General features: G+C 40.3%; 1 protein-coding gene across 1 annotated transcript in view; it reads right to left on the bottom strand.

Annotated features, from left to right (window-relative positions):
• LOC139412855 (tetraspanin-7-like) overlaps window positions 1-18,241 on the bottom strand; it is a 28,996-nt gene extending 10,755 nt beyond the window's left edge. Inside the window, exon 1 of the mRNA XM_071159602.1 lies at window positions 17,978-18,241. Within this exon, the coding sequence (XP_071015703.1) occupies window positions 17,978-18,058 (81 nt within the window). The 5' untranslated portion in view covers window positions 18,059-18,241. The remainder of the gene's footprint in view (window positions 1-17,977) is intronic.
• Between the last annotated feature and the right edge of the window lie 1,156 nt (window positions 18,242-19,397).

Genomic DNA, 19,397 nt, shown 5'->3' with positions numbered 1-19,397 from the left:
GCAACACTTGCTCGGATTTCGTCTACCTTGTTGTCAAGAGACTGGACATTGGCGAGTAGTATACTCGGGAGCGGTGCCCGATGTACACTACGTACATACTATGTACGTACTATGAACACTACGGAGCCTGACCAGAAGACCGCTCCGTCTGCCCCTTCTACGGTGTTGTTGTTTTGGATCGCCGGCTGGGATCCGATCCATTGTCCTGGGTGGTAGGCCAAACAGAGGATTCGCTTCGGGAAAGTCGTATTCCTGATTGTAATGTTGGTAAGTTGACGTTGCTCTGATATCCAATAGTTCCTCCCGACTGTATGTAATAAATCCTAAGATTACCTGGGGTACCAATGTAAGAAATAACACATAAAAAAACAAAATACTGCATAGTTTCCTAGGAACGCGAAGCGAGGCGGCCATCTCTGTCGGCGCCGGAAGTGCTGCCCATCCACCGTTCCTTCTCTAGTAATGTCTGGGAGCAGCGGTAGGTTCATTTCCCTGTAATGTACCGTTCCCCTGTCCCCAGTTTCCTCTACTCTAAAGTGTTCATGTCTTATTCAACGTGACACTATGAATGATTCATGGAGCCATCTGCTGTAGCAAGCGAGGCTTCCCTCCCCTACATGCTCCATCAGCAGGGGGTACCATCCTAGGCAGGAGGGATTAAGGGGAGAGGGTGTGTGTGTGTGTGTGTGTGTGTGTGTGTGTGTGTGTGTGTGTGTGTGTGTGTGTGTGTGTGTGTGTGTGTGTGTGGACTGACAAAAAGAGCCCCGGCTAACATGAAGCAGAGACCCTGTGGGGTGTGTTGCAGTCGGCGGCCATATTGGCCCCAGTTAACTCAGCAGGGCTATGTGTTTAAGTATTTATGTACTGTATATTATCTCAGCTGTGACGTTACACCACAGTCATGAGACATGGTCATAGGGTTTCAACCCTTCATTGCCAGTTACACTGCACGTGTTTCGGTCACAGTAAAAATAAATTCAACATCTGAAACACAAATGTATACACGATCCTAGATGACGAAGTCCCTTTACAATGTGATGTACTGTATGTAGCCTATGTTGATTTTGAGTGAACTAGGGCTTTCAGAGTTGGAATAGGTAAGTCCGCCATTTTACCTATAAACACTGAAGTTCCCAGTCTGTTAAAGTGAGACACTTTTAACAGGAGCTAGTTTCATTTCAACACCAGATTGGAGTCTTCACACAGCCTGACAGAGGTAATGGAATTTGTCAGCTATGACAATTTTCCCTCCGGACATTCTCCTCATCCGTCTATCACTGCAGCTGCCGGCCTCGCAGAAATACAAAATGAGGTTTGTGACGATAGTGGTACAACCACATGCTGTTTTTTACTGACGATGGGTTCGAGGTAATATTTCTTGGCAACCTACCAGCACCCGTATGCAGTCCCAATACATCTGGTTGATAGCAAACCATTTGTGGCTGTTAATATACAGAACAAGAAAGGAACTAGAAATAAGAGCACCATGACAACTACTCAGACTTTGTTCCAAGCAGAGTTGCCACTGAAAGTTGAGCTCTAAATGTTTTTTGATGTCAGGATTGCTCATATCCAGAGACACTTGATGTAGATGAAATGTAATGTAGCGGCCTAGTTGGCTGAGCTAGCTTGAAAAGATCCACAACTCACCCCAAACTTTTCTAGACAGGACTAGACTTCCAAGAACTGAGGTGGCACGATATGTACTCTAGTATGATTTCACTTCCACATCTCATAGTGTGATACGTAGAGGTGTCAGAATCCTGTCCTGGAGCTGAGGTATTGGGCCGACAGCAACAACTGTTCAACATGTTTTGATTGTCTTACTTATTGCTCTCTTCTAGCACTCTCCTGACTCTCCTCAACAGAGTGGCTCCGTGATACCAAGAACAATCCACAGGAAAACACTAACATAAAGAGATTTGTCGCCAAACAATAATGAATAATTGATTAGATTTAGAGAGCTTTTCCAGATGCTCAGACTAGACGCTTCACATTGTGTAAGAGGAAACACGTCATCCACCACCACTGGGCAGGGACTGTGATTGGAGGTGCCTCTATGTATAAATGAGAGGGCTGGGGCCGAGGCCTGACTAATGGTCTGACCATCTGCCCTGGCAGGTGCACTGACGCTCATGCAAACATGAGACGACATCGCACCTTTATGCTGTGCCACTGTGAGCTGCAGGAAGAGCCTTTGAGATAGAGCTTTAGCTTCGGTAGAAATACAGTAAGGGGAACATGATGAAGAGACACACATGCAAGGCATTTAGGTAGGAGACCCTCTTGGATCATTATTATTCTGTATCTGAAAGCCAAGCAAGGAACTTGTGTTTGCTTTGGTGTTGCATCAACAGGAATTGCTGCTCTGTTTTGCTCTGTTCTGTTTTGCTCTCTTCTGTTCTGCTCTGTTCTGTTATGCTCTGTTCAGCCCTGTTCTGTTATGTTCAGCTCTGTTGTGCTTTGTTCTGTTCTTTTCTGCTCTTCTCTGTTTGGTTCTGCTCTGTTACTTTGGATCCTGATGTTCCTGGAGCAGGGAAGCAGGGGGAGCCACACCCCTATGTTCCCTATAGGATTCCAGCCACTCACAGCAGGACTACAGTCACACTCCATCCTCCCCTAGGAGCCAGCTAAACAACACTGAGCCACTTCCTGACAGATTAAACACAGCACGTTGATGCCTGGAGGAAACCACCAACAACAACAGAGCAGACACCTTTTAACAAGCCGCTCATCTGGCTCACACCCTCATCCAGCTTTTTTCCTTTAAAAACAACACGGCTACAATCAAACCAGACAGAGATACAGGGACTCAGTGTGTCCCCAGAACAGTCGCTCACTGGATGGCAGAGCGGGAGAATTGTCAGGGAGGGTGATGTAGAAATGAAAAGAGCACTTTAGATTTCAAAGGGGAAGCGCACCCCTCCTTCTCCCCTTAGCAGAGACATGATCAAAGGTACTGTTGTTCTATGGGCGCTCAAAGCCAGGCTCTTATCGTTGAATCTTGTTCAAATAAAATAGTTTTTTGTTTGTTATTTATTTGTTTACTTTAGGATGGGGGGTTGAAGGGGGACTAGAATCAGAGTGAAAACGAAACCCCAATCTGAATTCTGTTACAGAAATCTTGACACCTGACTGTGTTTTATTGAAACTCCAATGTGGTGTTCAAGAAACGTTATGTTGCATAACTGACAGCCCACATGAAGAAATACTTACTATAGATTTCTGTAGTATACTGTAGAATGCTATACTGCACACTGTAGTATCCCTCAATCACGTGTAGTACTTACTATAGAATTGTGTAGTACACTGTAGAATACTATAGTTAATACTACAGTATTATCCCCAAAATACACAACAGTCCGTAAAAACACGACAGTTTTTTAACTATAGTAACAATACCGTTTTAATTTGTATATAACCTGCCTATTCCCCTCCCCCATATCCCAATTTGTGCCAGCCATAAGTGAGAAACCTACATGCCAAGTACAGTATAGACCATATATTGTGTTATAGAAAAGAACTGAAGCTCTCAACTATCCATTCAGACTCCAGTCCTACCTACCTACAGGTTATGGAAAATTAGCTCTTTTAGAATTTGTCCAGCAGGATAATAAAAAATAATAAAACAAAAACACTATAGTAAATACTACAGTAATGTCTACAAAAACACTATAGTAAATACTACAGTAATGTCTACAAAAACACTAGTAAATACTACAGTAGTGTCTACAAACACACTATAGTAAATACTACAGTAATGTCTACAAAAACACTATAGTAAATACTACAGTAATGTCTACAAAAACACTATAGTAAATACTACAGTAATGTCTACAAAAACACTAGTAAATACTACAGTAGTGTCTACAAACACACTATAGTAAATACTACAGTAGTGTCTACAAACACACTATAGTAAATACTACAGTAGTGTCTACAAAAACACTAGTAAATACTACAGTAGTGTCTACAAAAACACTATAGTAAATACTACAGTAGTGTCTACAAAAACACTATAGTAAATACTACAGTAATGTCTACAAAAACACTATAGTAAATACTACAGTAGTGTCTACAAAAACACTAGTAAATACTACAGTAATGTCTACAAAAACACTATAGTAAATACTACAGTAATGTCTACAAAAACACTATAGTAAATACTACAGTAATGTCTACAAAAACACTATAGTAAATACTACAGTAATGTCTACAAAAACACTATAGTAAATACTACAGTAGTGTCTACAAAAACACTATAGTAAATACTACAGTAATGTCTACAAAAACACTATAGTAAATACTACAGTAATGTCTACAAAAACACTATAGTAAATACTACAGTAGTGTCTACAAAAACACTATAGTAAATACTACAGTAATGTCTACAAAAACACTATAGTAAATACTACAGTAGTGTCTACAAAAACACTATAGTAAATGCTACAGTAGTGTCTACAAAAACACTATAGTAAATACTACAGTAATGTCTACAAAAACACTATAGTAAATACTACAGTAATGTCTACAAAAACACTATAGTAAATACTACAGTAGTGTCTACAAAAACACTATAGTAAATACTACAGTAGTGTCTACAAAAACACTATAGTAAATACTACAGTAATGTCTACAAAAACACTAGTAAATACTACAGTAGTGTCTACAAACACACTAGTAAATACTACAGTAGTGTCTACAAACACACTATAGTAAATACTACAGTAATGTCTACAAAAACACTATAGTAAATACTACAGTAATGTCTACAAAAACACTATAGTAAATACTACAGTAATGTCTACAAAAACACTAGTAAATACTACAGTAGTGTCTACAAACACACTATAGTAAATACTACAGTAGTGTCTACAAACACACTATAGTAAATACTACAGTAGTGTCTACAAAAACACTAGTAAATACTACAGTAGTGTCTACAAAAACACTATAGTAAATACTACAGTAGTGTCTACAAAAACACTATAGTAAATACTACAGTAATGTCTACAAAAACACTATAGTAAATACTACAGTAGTGTCTACAAAAACACTAGTAAATACTACAGTAATGTCTACAAAAACACTATAGTAAATACTACAGTAATGTCTACAAAAACACTATAGTAAATACTACAGTAATGTCTACAAAAACACTATAGTAAATACTACAGTAATGTCTACAAAAACACTATAGTAAATACTACAGTAGTGTCTACAAAAACACTATAGTAAATACTACAGTAATGTCTACAAAAACACTATAGTAAATACTACAGTAATGTCTACAAAAACACTATAGTAAATACTACAGTAGTGTCTACAAAAACACTATAGTAAATACTACAGTAATGTCTACAAAAACACTATAGTAAATACTACAGTAGTGTCTACAAAAACACTATAGTAAATACTACAGTAGTGTCTACAAAAACACTATAGTAAATACTACAGTAATGTCTACAAAAACACTATAGTAAATACTACAGTAATGTCTACAAAAACACTATAGTAAATACTACAGTAGTGTCTACAAAAACACTATAGTAAATACTACAGTAGTGTCTACAAAAACACTATAGTAAATACTACAGTAATGTCTACAAAAACACTATAGTAAATACTACAGTAATGTCTACAAAAACACTATAGTAAATACTACAGTAATGTCTACAAAAACACTATAGTAAATACTACAGTAGTGTCTACAAAAACACTATAGTAAATACTACAGTAATGTCTACAAAAACACTATAGTAAATACTACAGTAATGTCTACAAAAACACTATAGTAAATACTACAGTAGTGTCTACAAAAACACTATAGTAAATACTACAGTAATGTCTACAAAAACACTATAGTAAATACTACAGTAATGTCTACAAAAACACTATAGTAAATACTACAGTAGTGTCTACAAAAACACTAGTAAATACTACAGTAATGTCTACAAAAACACTATAGTAAATACTACAGTAATGTCTACAAAAACACTATAGTAAATACTACAGTAGTGTCTACAAAAACACTAGTAAATACTACAGTAATGTCTACAAAAACACTATAGTAAATACTACAGTAATGTCTACAAAAACACTATAGTAAATACTACAGTAATGTCTACAAAAACACTATAGTAAATACTACAGTAGTGTCTACAAAAACACTATAGTAAATACTACAGTAATGTCTACAAAAACACTATAGTAAATACTACAGTAATGTCTACAAAAACACTATAGTAAATACTACAGTAGTGTCTACAAAAACACTATAGTAAATACTACAGTAATGTCTACAAAAACACTATAGTAAATACTACAGTAGTGTCTACAAAAACACTATAGTAAATACTACAGTAGTGTCTACAAAAACACTATAGTAAATACTACAGTAATGTCTACAAAAACACTATAGTAAATACTACAGTAATGTCTACAAAAACACTATAGTAAATACTACAGTAGTGTCTACAAAAACACTATAGTAAATACTACAGTAGTGTCTACAAAAACACTATAGTAAATACTACAGTAATGTCTACAAAAACACTATAGTAAATACTACAGTAATGTCTACAAAAACACTATAGTAAATACTACAGTAATGTCTACAAACACACTAGTAAATACTACAGTAGTGTCTACAAAAACACTAGTAAATACTACAGTAGTGTCTACAAAAACACTATAGTAAATACTACAGTAGTGTCTACAAAAACACTATAGTAAATACTACAGTAATGTCTACAAAAACACTATAGTAAATACTACAGTAATGTCTACAAAAACACTATAGTAAATACTACAGTAATGTCTACAAAAACACTAGTAAATACTACAGTAGTGTCTACAAAAACACTATAGTAAATACTACAGTAATGTCTACAAAAACACTATAGTAAATACTACAGTAGTGTCTACAAAAACACTAGTAAATACTACAGTAATGTCTACAAAAACACTAGTAAATACTACAGTAGTGTCTACAAAAACACTATAGTAAATACTACAGTAATGTCTACAAAAACACTATAGTAAATACTACAGTAATGTCTACAAAAACACTAGTAAATACTACAGTAATGTCTACAAAAACACTATAGTAAATACTACAGTAGTGTCTACAAAAACACTAGTAAATACTACAGTAATGTCTACAAAAACACTATAGTAAATACTACAGTAGTGTCTACAAAAACACTAGTAAATACTACAGTAATGTCTACAAAAACACTATAGTAAATACTACAGTAGTGTCTACAAAAACACTAGTAAATACTACAGTAGTGTCTACAAAAACACTAGTAAATACTACAGTAATGTCTACAAAAACACTATAGTAAATACTACAGTAATGTCTACAAAAACACTATAGTAAATACTACAGTAATGTCTACAAAAACACTAGTAAATACTACAGTAGTGTCTACAAAAACACTAGTAAATACTACAGTAATGTCTACAAAAACACTAGTAAATACTACAGTAGTGTCTACAAAAACACTATAGTAAATACTACAGTAGTGTCTACAAAAACACTATAGTAAATACTACAGTAATGTCTACAAAAACACTATAGTAAATACTACAGTAGTGTCTACAAAAACACTAGTAAATACTACAGTAGTGTCTACAAAAACACTATAGTAAATACTACAGTAGTGTCTACAAAAACACTATAGTAAATACTACAGTAATGTCTACAAACACACTATAGTAAATACTACAGTAATGTCTACAAAAACACTAGTAAATACTACAGTAATGTCTACAAAAACACTACAGTAATTAATTTGTGACAGCATGGATCAGAAAGTTTGATTTAGCTTGATTACAATGATTGCTTTGATGCGGGCCATTAAATTCACTTAGTCTGTGTAGTGAGTGGTCAATAACATTCATCTCTGAAATACAAACATTCTACTCCAGAGGACTTTGGTGTTTCTAGAGTGAATCTGTGCTTCTAATGCAACCAACTGGAACTACAACAATGATAGAACTCCAAGATGACTCTGTAATGCATGTTGATGGGGGTCAACGACAGAATTCCATACATCATTGGAGGTAACGAACACAGACAAAGAAGACAAGACGGGAAGTGTTGTGCTCGTCAAGGTGGATAATGACATCCTAAAATGGTCCTTAAAGTGACAGCCATATTGTGCATCCTTGGCTGAGCACACCATAGGCTTCCTTCTCTGCACTACTCTTCAAACCCAGAGGGATTGACTGTGCTTCCAAAGTGGAAAAGGAAGATGGAAATGGTTGCATTTATACTGCACATTGGGGTTGACTACTCTGAGCTATACAGTAGTAGCTGAAACAGCTAGCAGAGACTGAAGGTAAGGGTACCTATCAACCATGGTTTATATGTAAATGTCTGTTCACTTTTGATTAATGACAGGGAAGGAGAGGGAGAGAGAGACAAAGAGAGAGGGAGAGAGAGACAAAGAGAGAGAGAGAACAGGGACAAAGAGAGAGGGAGAGAGAGACAAAAAGAGAGGCAGAGAAAATGTGAAAGAGAAACAAACGGAGATGGCAGAATGAGGGGGATAGAGAGATTCACATTATTCACTGGTGCTGGCAGGGTTTCTGAGTTGGACTGATCATTAGTTCATTAAAGGCTCAACATGGTGCCAAATAAAGTACGATGCTTGGTAATGAAACTATAAGCTCAACAAGGCTCCCTTGCTCTCTCAGCAAAGCTGTGGGTCCATTCTACAGTGAAGGCACCAAACTAAACCAGGCAATACACAGAACCAACGGGGGAGTTCATCTCCATGGCAACGGCAGTCTCAGCAGCCCGCCTGCCAGCCAGCCTGCGTGGCCATGAGAGTTACTATTGTGCTGTGTTGGTCTCACTATAACCTGCCATTGTCCCTGTTTTCACACCCAATACATTTTCTTTTGCGCCATGTTGTTATTGGATAGGTGTAAAAAACAGGCAGCCCAGCAGGCAGTATTGTTGTTATTAGATAAGTGTAAAAATAACAGGCAGCCTGGCAGGCAGTATTGTTGTTATTGGATATGTGTAATAACAGGCAGCCTGGCAGGCAGCAGTGTTGTTATTAGATAGGTGTAATAACAGGCAGCCAGCAGTGTTGTTATTAGATAGGTGTAATAACAGGCAGCCTGGCAGGCAGCAGTGTTGTTATTTGATATGTGTAAAAAACAGGCAGCCTGGCAGGCAGTATTGTTGTTATTAGATAGGTGTAAAAAAAACAGGCAGCCTGGCAGGCAGTATTGTTGTTATTGGATATGTGTAATAACAGGCAGCCTGGCAGGCAGTATTGTTGTTATTAGATATGTGTAATAACAGGCAGCCTGGCAGGCAGTATTGTTGTTATTAGATAGGTGTAAAATAAACAGGCAGCCTGGCAGGCAGCAGTGTTGTTATTTGATATGTGTAATAACAGGCAGCCTGGCAGGCAGTATTGTTGTCATTGGATATGTGTAATAACAGGCAGCCTGGCAGGCAGTATTGTTGTTATTAGATAGATGTAAAAAGCAGGCAGCCTGGCAGGCAGCAGTGTTGTTATTGGATATGTGTAATAACAGGCAGCCTGGCAGGCAGCAGCGTTGTTATTAGATAGGTGTAATAACAGGCAGCCTGGCAGGTAGTATTGTTGTTATTAGATAGGTGTAATAACAGGCAGCCTGGCAGGCAGTATTGTTGTCATTGGATATGTGTAATAACAGGCAGCCTGGCAGGCAGTATTGTTGTTATTAGATAGATGTAAAAAACAGGCAGCCTGGCAGGCAGCAGTGTTGTTATTGGATATGTGTAATAACAGGCAGCCTGGCAGGCAGCAGTGTTGTTATTAGATATGTGTAATAACAGGCAGCCTGGCAGGCAGCAGTGTTGTTATTGGATATGTGTAATAACAGGCAGCCTGGCAGGCAGCAGCGTTGTTATTAGATATGTGTAATAACAGGCAGCCTGGCAGGCAGCAGTGTTGTTATTAGATAGGTGTAATAACAAGCAGCCTGGCAGGCAGCAGTGTTGTTATTAGATAGGTGCACTAACAGGCAGCCTGGCAGGCAGCAGTGTTGTTATTGGATATGTGTAATAACAGGCAGCCTGGCAGGCAGCAGCGTTGTTATTAGATAGGTGCAATAACAGGCAGCCTGGCAGGCAGCAGTGTTGTTATTAGATATGTGTAATAACAGGCAGCCTGGCAGGCAGCAGTGTTGTTATTAGATAGGTGTAATAACAGGCAGCCTGGCAGGCAGCAGCGTTGTTATTAGATATGTGTAATAACAAGCAGCCTGGCAGGCAGCAGTGTTGTTATTAGATAGGTGTAATAACAAGCAGCCTGGCAGGCAGCAGTGTTGTTATTAGATAGGTGTAATAACAGGCAGCCTGGCAGGCAGCAGTGTTGTTATTAGATAGGTGTAATAACAGGCTGCCTGGCAGGCAGCAGTGTTGTTATTGGATAGGAGTAATAACAGGCAGCAGCGTTGTTTGGGTTTTGCACTGCCTGGCTCTCCAGTCCCACTGAGGGATTAGCAGCATCCATTTTCTCCTCTGCCTGTGCCCTGTGAGACTTCCTGGTATGGGATAGATAACATATACTTCATATTGTTTACTTATCTCCAGTGGAGGCATGATGTCTGGAAATAAGCCTGTTTTTATTGACTTGGAGTCCAGCGTGAAATTAGGCCTTGTGAGTCGCTAGCTAGCACAAACACGACACAAATGTTTCACAACAGGTGACAAGCCAGCCAGTGAGGAGCCTGTTCCCCTCCACCTGCTGACAGCTCAGGTGGCTGTCAGTGTGACCCCCAAACAATTGGTTGGCCCTGAGACATTTTATTGGCACACAATTCACAGTGGAGGTGCCGTAGCCCATACCACAGTGGCCTTGCTGACACAGGCTCTCAGAAGCACATTCTGGGTTCTGCAGGCCTATGTGTTTACAAACATACTGGACATTTGGAGGGTCTCATTTTCAGGGACCGAAGTGAAATGTCTAGACGTGTACTAGCAGTTTACAAACAGCATACTGGACATTTCTGAGGTTCTTGCTTTCAGGGACCGGGTGAAAACGTTGGAGAGACAGTCGGCCTATCTGGAGGAGGATATCGTCTTGTTTAAACGTCTTTTGAAGGGCACCATAGTGATTCATCTTATAGTTTTTATTGATTCATTTGTTGCAATTATTATTAGTCATACGGTATATTACATATGACATATTACAGTCACCTGATGGCTTTGCAGGAAAGTGTGAGCTGAGTGAGTGTGATGTGTGAGCTGAGCACTGCATGCATGTTAAAGACGTGAAGCACGGTAACACGCTCACGCCATCAGACAGGCAAACAGACATCAGTGCACTTAATATTCCCCCTGATCCAGTGGCTCACTGTCATTGGTCCACGGGTCAACAATGACTCATGTTTAATGTCTTCCTGTCGGATATAGCCTTCCTACTAGACCAGGGAATAGCAAGATCCCCTATGAATGCCACATAACTTATTGAGGGATCAAGCAACCCCCAGCCATAGCTAGCCTTGCCCCTGGCCGGCCACTTGCCTAACCTGAGACAGCCATACACTAGCTACGGCCTTCTGAGGTTGCCTTAGAGGCTAGTTCTGGGAGTTGGTTGAGTATGACAAAAAACAACCCAATCTCTGAAATGGATCTAAATTCATGCAAATATAGTGTATCTACTACAAGGAACATATCATGTTTTAAAAGATAAAGAGGCAAAACAAAGAATTAAAGGCCAGGTGCAAGAGGTTTAAAGGTCTGCTTTCAAAGCAATACAGATTTGGATATATGGCTTTAAATCGTCAACAATGAAGGACATATGCTACAACAACATCGCGGTGCATATTGTCAGTAGGTCTACAGCTGAATCTATACAGGTGATCACTAGTCTACAATATAATGCTCATCCAGAGTGTTGATATGTGACAAGCAAACTGTTAAACTACTGTACATTTCCCATAATGACAATCAGTAGTGCTGTGAAAGAGTCAAATGACCCAGCCATTGAGAATGCGTTTGTTGGGTGAGCATCCAATCACCACATGCTGAACATAGCTGAGATGCTAACAGCTGCCTGCTCACTCTACTGTGTTCACTCACACATAGGGAATTATGGAGAGTGATCAAAGTCAATCCAAAGCATTCAGCACCTCCTCCCAGGCTGCAGGCTAAGTTTAGGCCATGTTTCATTACCGGCAACATGTAAAGCCCTGACTAAGAGTCAGAGACACTGTTGGTTCAACGTCTATTGGTTCTAAATCTAACACACCACACAATTACTGGAATTTTCAGCCACCTTGGAATTCCTCAATCACAGACTAATTGGTTGGATGGCCGGCACTGGATGACCTCTGTGGCTATTTCACCTTTGAACCCCACTCGGTTGGAAGTCTGAAGGGAAGTTCTTAATGAGATATTTTCTAGCTGCCTCAGTGATGGGCAGTATCCCGGCTGCCCGGAGAGATCTATACGCACCGAGATCAGAAGTCCATCACTCTAAATCCCTTACTTTCTTCAGTCTCTTGTGTAGTGTTACTGTAGTCCTTAGGCTCTTTTATTAATCATCTCTTCTGCAAGGGAAGTGAGGTCTTATTCATTCAATTCCCCTGTAACCCTCACTCTCCTTGTGTTTTACCCTTTAAAGGGGCAATCCGCAGTTGAAACAATAACAAAGTGTGTTCCCCGCCACAAAAAGCTGGGGATGGTGCTGGAGAAATGTAACCACTCTCAAATTAATAGACAAGAGCTATTTATGCAAAATAACTCATATCAAAAGTATAATTTAAACCATGTTTTGAGGCTTTACAATGTTTGTTTACATTTACTATGTTTACAAACATTGGAGTAAAACAAGGTTATATTGTGGGTAATGATGGGGTACGACAGTTGAACGAACCTCATGAGGCTTTTATAAGTTGTATTCTTCACTAATCAATGGGTACATATCATTCATTTATGAGTTAAAAAATGAATGTTGCAACTGCAGATTGCCCCATTTACGTTGTTTTCCCTTTCTGAGAAGAGAATAAGTGACCTTTGGACCAGTGTTAATGCTGTCGCCAAGCAACCAATGTAACTAAGCGGTGCCAGGCCAGATCCAGATCAGATCCAGGCAGCTCCTATCAGGCAGATTTAAATGCATTACCCGTTCGTTAACACAGCCGCAGCTAAGCCTTACACATTGTAATCTGGAGCTTCTACAGCCTAGCTTTCAGCCTGGAGACCAGAGGTTGTTTCCTCTTGAGGCCTTCAGTAATGGGTTTCGGACAGAGGTGAGCTAGCTAGGCTAATGTCGGTCTGAGGAGGGAGTCCACCAGACGGTGGAGATGATGATAGTGTTGAGGGAGATTTGGAATGAATACTGAGAAACAGATACATGTAGGATCTTCATTTGATCAACCTGTTGCAGGACACCTTTCTTGTAGTGAATTTCAGGTTTAAAAAGGCTTCTGAAGTTTGTAATTTCCACTTTTCCCTTACGAAAAATGTATTAACCCCTACAAGAATTTCCATTAATTATAATCCACATAATAATGAACATGTCCTGTTGCTGCAGGATTATTTTCCTGCTGTAGCAAACTGGCTCAAATGAAGATCCCACATCTGTATGAGCAGCGCTAACAGAGTGGACAAGGAGGCGACTACTGATATGGTTGCCTGGGAGATGTGTCCTGGGCTGGTGGAGTGTAACTGTTTGTCTCTGTTAACCATACTTCTAGATGGCTGAAGTAGATGGGTAAAGGTTTTAATTCCTTGTTATTTCAACTTCTCTTGATGACATTTCAACCCCTATTTTAACACAGAATCAACATTCGTTTTTTTTTTTTTTAAGCATTTATTTGAAGTTTAATTCACGTTTGTTGAAAATGATATATGAGCTAAAATTTAATATTGGTCTGATGTTTTTGCTCAGTTGGCAGCCTAGACAATCTCCTATGATTATTTAGAAACAACTTTAGCTGAGCACAGCCAAATGCTGTACAATAAGACGCACAATCACATTCTCAGAGGAATAAGCCCCAACAAAAGCCTGGTACAGAGGGAACACAAAACACACAATACATGATGCTTCTTATTCCCATCTGGGCATTAATAATATGCCTCCACAGCATGAATTAGGCCAAGTCTTAGGGCGTCTGTCTGTTCTTGGCCTACTGAACAAGCTGCCATTCCTACTACACAGAGAAGCCTAATACCAAGAGGCTATGGGATTGTCTATCAATGTACTGCATCTATAGGCTTGTTTCAGTATATATACGCACAGTCTTCAAGCTACCTTCAAGCTACAGTTCATAGAAAACATGTATATGAAGGGGAGAAACTCTGCAAAAGGGTATGGCCTGAGTGGACTTGAAAACGTAAATGTTATCCATAAAATCAGACCATCTTACACTCTTGGAAAGAAAGCTTCCATAAGGGCTCTGTGGCTGTCCCCAGAGGAGAACCCTTTTTGGATCCAGGGAGAACCTTTTTTGGATTCATGTAGAACCCTCTGTGGAAATAGTTCTACATGGAACCCAAAAGGGTTCCACACTAAATGAAGCCTTTAATGTTACACGTTATTATCAGGTTAATTAGACGGTTAAAAAGGTGCTTGTGCAAAACAGCATTTCAAAAATAAAGTTATTTGTTGTCTTGACACTGACAGTCTTGTACCCAAAACGATATTTCTCCAAAATAACAGTAGTAAATCTAACAATGTGTCACGCGCTCGACATCGCCGGTCTACTAACCACCGGACCTGGCAACCCACAGTTTTCTCCTTGATTACCGCCCCTTTATTTATCCCTCAGTTGTCTTCAGTCACTAGGTCTTATTATTTTCTCTCACGTTATGTACCTCAAGAAGCCAATAAACACAGAGAATAACATGTCAACATTGAATGGGGAGAAAATGTGATCAGAACTACGATTACTGGTCCTATTGTGTCATGTTTGTTAATTTGCTTCAATTCTTTGTTAAAATCACCTTCTTCGCCATTTTGCTGACTCCCGGCATATACGTTACACAATGCTAAGCCCTTGGTTTACTACAATGTGACGAACGGAGTGAGAAGTGCTGAGTAATTATGCCAAATGTGTCAGATACTCTCACAGTAATCATGCAAAGAACCTTTCTGGTACTGGTCCAGGCAACAGCAGTAAATAACAGATTGATAGCCAGGCTCTATGTACACTCTTAGAAATAAATGTGTTATCTAGAACCAAAAAGGTTATTCGGCTGTCCCCATAGGAGAACCTTTTGAAGAACCCCTTTTTGGTCCAGGTAGAACAATTTTAGGTTCCATGTAGAACCCTCTGTGGAAAGGGTTCTACATGGAACCTAAAATTGTTCTCAGGTGGGGACAGCCACAAAACGCCTTTGGAACACTTTTTTTCTAAGAGTGTAGCCATTGTTGGAGTTGGAGCTCTTGGCATAGATGTTGGAGACAAACAGAGTAGGCACCCAGAGCAGAATGACAGCTGAGCTGGCCTCAAACAACCTCCCCCTGCCAAGCTCTCAAACAACCACCCCCTGGTAAGCTCTCAAACAACCTCCCCCTGGTAAGCTCTCAAAACAAGTAAGACAGCAGGGCAGAGGCACTCTGTCTCATCCTGTCTCCTCCTGTCTCTGTTTATCTATCTATCTCTGCAGTCCATCCTCATACATCTGTCTGTCTGGCTAGGGAGGAAAACGGCCTCTAATATGTTTAGTTAAGCAGGCCATATGGCTTTCTTTGTCTAAGTGGCCCTCAGGTCAACATCAATGGAGTCTGCTTGTTGGAGAAGGAATGGGTCTATTTTAATACAAGTATAGCTGCAGTGAGTGGCTGGCTGGGTGGATGGGTCAGCGTGGCTGGGTGGGTGCGTCAGGGTGGGTGGGCCAGGGTGGATAGGCCAGGGTGGATGGGTCAGGGTGGATGGGCCAGGGTGGATGGGCCAGGGTGGGTGGATCAGGGCGAATGGGTCAGGGCGAATGGGTTAGGGCAGGTGGGTCAGGGTGGATGGGTCAGGGTGGGTGGATCAGGGCGAATGGGTCAGGGCGGGTGGGTCAGGGCGGGTGTGTCAGTGAGAGTCAAGGTGGGTGGGTGGGTCAGGGTGGATGGGTCAGGGTGGATGGGTCAGGGCGGATGGGTCAGGGCGGGTCAAAGTGGGTGGGTGGGTCAGGGTGGAGGGGTCAGGGCGGAGGGGTCAGGGTGGATGGATCAGGGCGGATGGGTCAGGGAGGATGGGTGGGTCAGGGTGGATGGGTCAGGGCAGGTGGGTCAGGGCGGGTCAATGTGGGTGGGTGGGTCAGGGTGGATGGGTCAGGGCGGAGGGGTCAGGGCGGATGAGTCAGGGCAGATGGGTCAGGGTGGCTGGCTGGGTGGATGGTTCAAGGTGGGTGGGTCTGGTTTGGTTGTTTAAGGCACAATGGGGTGTGTTATATGGCCATTATACCACGGGTAAGGGCTGTTCTGTATACAGCCGTTAGCCGTGGTATATTGGCCATATACCACAAACCCCAGAGGTGTCTTATTGCTATTATAAACTGGTTACCAACTTAATTAGAACAGTAAAATGTAAATGTTATCCAGAAAATCAGTCCATCTTACAGTCTTGGAAAGGGCTCTGCGGCTGTCCCCAGGAGAACCCTTTTTGGATTCATGTAGAACCCTCTGTGGAAATAGTTCTACATGGAACCCAAAAGGGTTCTACCTGGAACCAAAAGGAGTTATTTCAAGGGTTCTCTTATGGGGACAGCTGAAGAACCCATTTTGGTTCTAGATAGCACCTTTTTTTTCAAAGAGTGTACAAGTTGAAAACCAACCCATAAAAATAAGTCTGGCCAATGGTGACGGTGTACATTTACAACACAAACCTAACGACAACTAGGTCAATCTTCAGTCCCTGCAGAAATCTTAATTGAGGAAATGACAGGTTGTACACAGCATTGTAGGAGATCTTTAGTTTCTTGGCAATTTCTCGCATGGAATAGCATTCCTTTCTCAGAACAAGAATAGACTGACGAGTTTCAGAAGAAAGTTATTTGTTTCTGGCCATTTTGAGCCTGTAATCAAACCCACAAATGCTGATGCTCTAGATACTCAACTAGTCTAAAGAAGGACAGTTTTATTGCTTCTTCAATCAGCACAACAATTTCCAGCTGTGCTAACACAATTGCAAAAGGGTTTACTAATGATCAATTAGCCTTTTAAAATGATAAACTTGGATTAGCTAACACAACGTGCCATTGGAACATAGGAGTGATGGTTGCTGATAATGGGCCTCTGTACGCTTATGTAGATATTCCATTAAAAAGCAGCCGTTTCCAGCCACAATAATCATTTACAACATTAACAATGTCTACAATTGATTTAAGATCAATTTTATGCTATTTTAATGGACAAAAAATGTGCTTAACTGTTCCTAGGCCGTCATTGAAAATAAGAATTTGTTCTTAACTCACTTGCCTAGTTAAATAAAAAATAAAAATAACCGTAACCTTATGAAGCAGTTGCTTATCAACAGATAGTATGAGCATCTAGAAAATGCGGACTATCCAAATAAAGTGTGACCAGATGTTGATTAGGTTACCTGTTGGACTATTCTTAACATTCTTACAACAGCATGCGAAAGTTACAAAATCACAGGGGGAAAAAATGTTTAAAAAAATGTAAATAAATGATGGCTTCGTCAGCATTAGCGAAAAAATATTAACGACATTTCACATAATCAACATTTGTTTAAATATTTATAGCCTACTTGATACATATTTCCTAGCCTATAGAAGAAAAAAACTCTTCAAACGTTATAATAATGCTAGGCTATAATAAAGATAACGGTCCACGCAGCGCGCCCACTAATAAACATGCACTTTTTTCCGAGGCATCAGCCTGTGCGCACGGCACAACATTTTTTTCAACGTAAACTATTCAATCATTAAGGTCACAAACTAGATTATTACCTACATATGACATTTAGGACGACAATAAACTATCGCTTTGTCATGTCTGCTTACCCAAAACACGAAGGAATAGACGACGAGGAGCGTTTTGAGGCAGGTTATCACTGGTTTGGTCTCCATTCTTCTTGATGCCATTCTACAGTAAAATGGGGTGCTGGGTTTTCAGCGGGGCTGCGTTGCTGTGATTCTCCACTGGGCTTTGTTGGTTCAGTTGATCCACCCGCAGTCTTTCACAGCGCAGTCGCTCTCTCCTCGCTGGCCGTAAATGAATGAGCTGCAGGTGGTTCTACAGGTCTCGGACCTCTCCATGCGCCGTCTGGCGGGGTTCACGGGTTGCAGTGAAAACCCTGATCAATGATTATTATGGGGTGTATATAACAGCAAAGTCAATTAATCATTTTAAAATACGTGTTGCATTTTATGTGAAAGTCGTTACAAAAACATTATAATACTGGTTTAAAGACCAAGCCTATTTATTACACTTATTATTATTTTTAACTATTAGGGGTACAACTATTGAAAAGAAATTAATCCACAAATTAAACCACAAGTATTTTGCTGGCTGCGGAGGATGTATTGCAATTTGGAGAGTGACTAAAGTTCATGTGATCATCTGACAAGATGTGAAAAGTGTTCACAGACTGGTAACAGAATTGACAGGCTGGTGTTCCATGTGAGATGCTTGAGATTGCAACGTATCGTGAAACTGCAAGGGAAAGATCTTAGCAACCAACCAGGCTCCACAAATATAGTCTAATAGGCCAGTTAACCTCGTCCAGGCTAACTGTGAAGTCAGGAGGACTTCGAGAGTTAGGTGTTATATCCAGACTAAGGGAAACCTAGACACAGAGTTAAAAACCATCTTTGACCATGGGTGTATCATTAGTTGATTGTCTGTTGCAAAACCGGTTTGAACGAAACGGGGAGGGGCCTAACTGAATTTGTCCAATAAAAACTATTAGTTTTACGTTTGGAGTAAACGGTATCCGACTAATGAATAAACCCCTGGCACTGACCGCTTGAGATACCGGTAACTACCTAACCCTCGTATATGTCGGAACGTTCCTCTGCCCAGGTGTTCCTTACGCCTGCCACATCTTACAACGCCTGGATAGGTATTTGACATATCAGCTAACAACATCATAATGTTATAGCAATCTGTCAGTCGATGACACAATCGATGACGTTGCACGCAACCATGCGTTGACTAAGGGAACGTCTAATAGAAGTTGATCCCTGGGCTGGTTTTCAGTTTACAATATGCCTCCTCCCCTCTGCCCTGCTTCATTCCCCTTCAGATCTGAGACCACTGGATAAATGTAAGCAAAAAGTGAACATTATTTCTGCCATTTGCTTTCAACAGACGCCCCAGATGTGCGAGGGGGACTGAACAAATGACACAGGGGAGGGTGCAACTTGAACAAAATGAAACGCAGCCTTGGTTGCTACAGGTGAAATTTTGTTTACATCCGGG

Source organism: Oncorhynchus clarkii, chromosome 7 (assembly GCF_045791955.1).
Source record: "Oncorhynchus clarkii lewisi isolate Uvic-CL-2024 chromosome 7, UVic_Ocla_1.0, whole genome shotgun sequence".
In the NCBI taxonomy this organism is placed as follows: Eukaryota; Metazoa; Chordata; class Actinopteri; order Salmoniformes; family Salmonidae; genus Oncorhynchus; species Oncorhynchus clarkii.
Note: the sequence above shows the minus strand (reverse complement) of the source record. Positions and strands in the feature narration are given on the sequence as shown.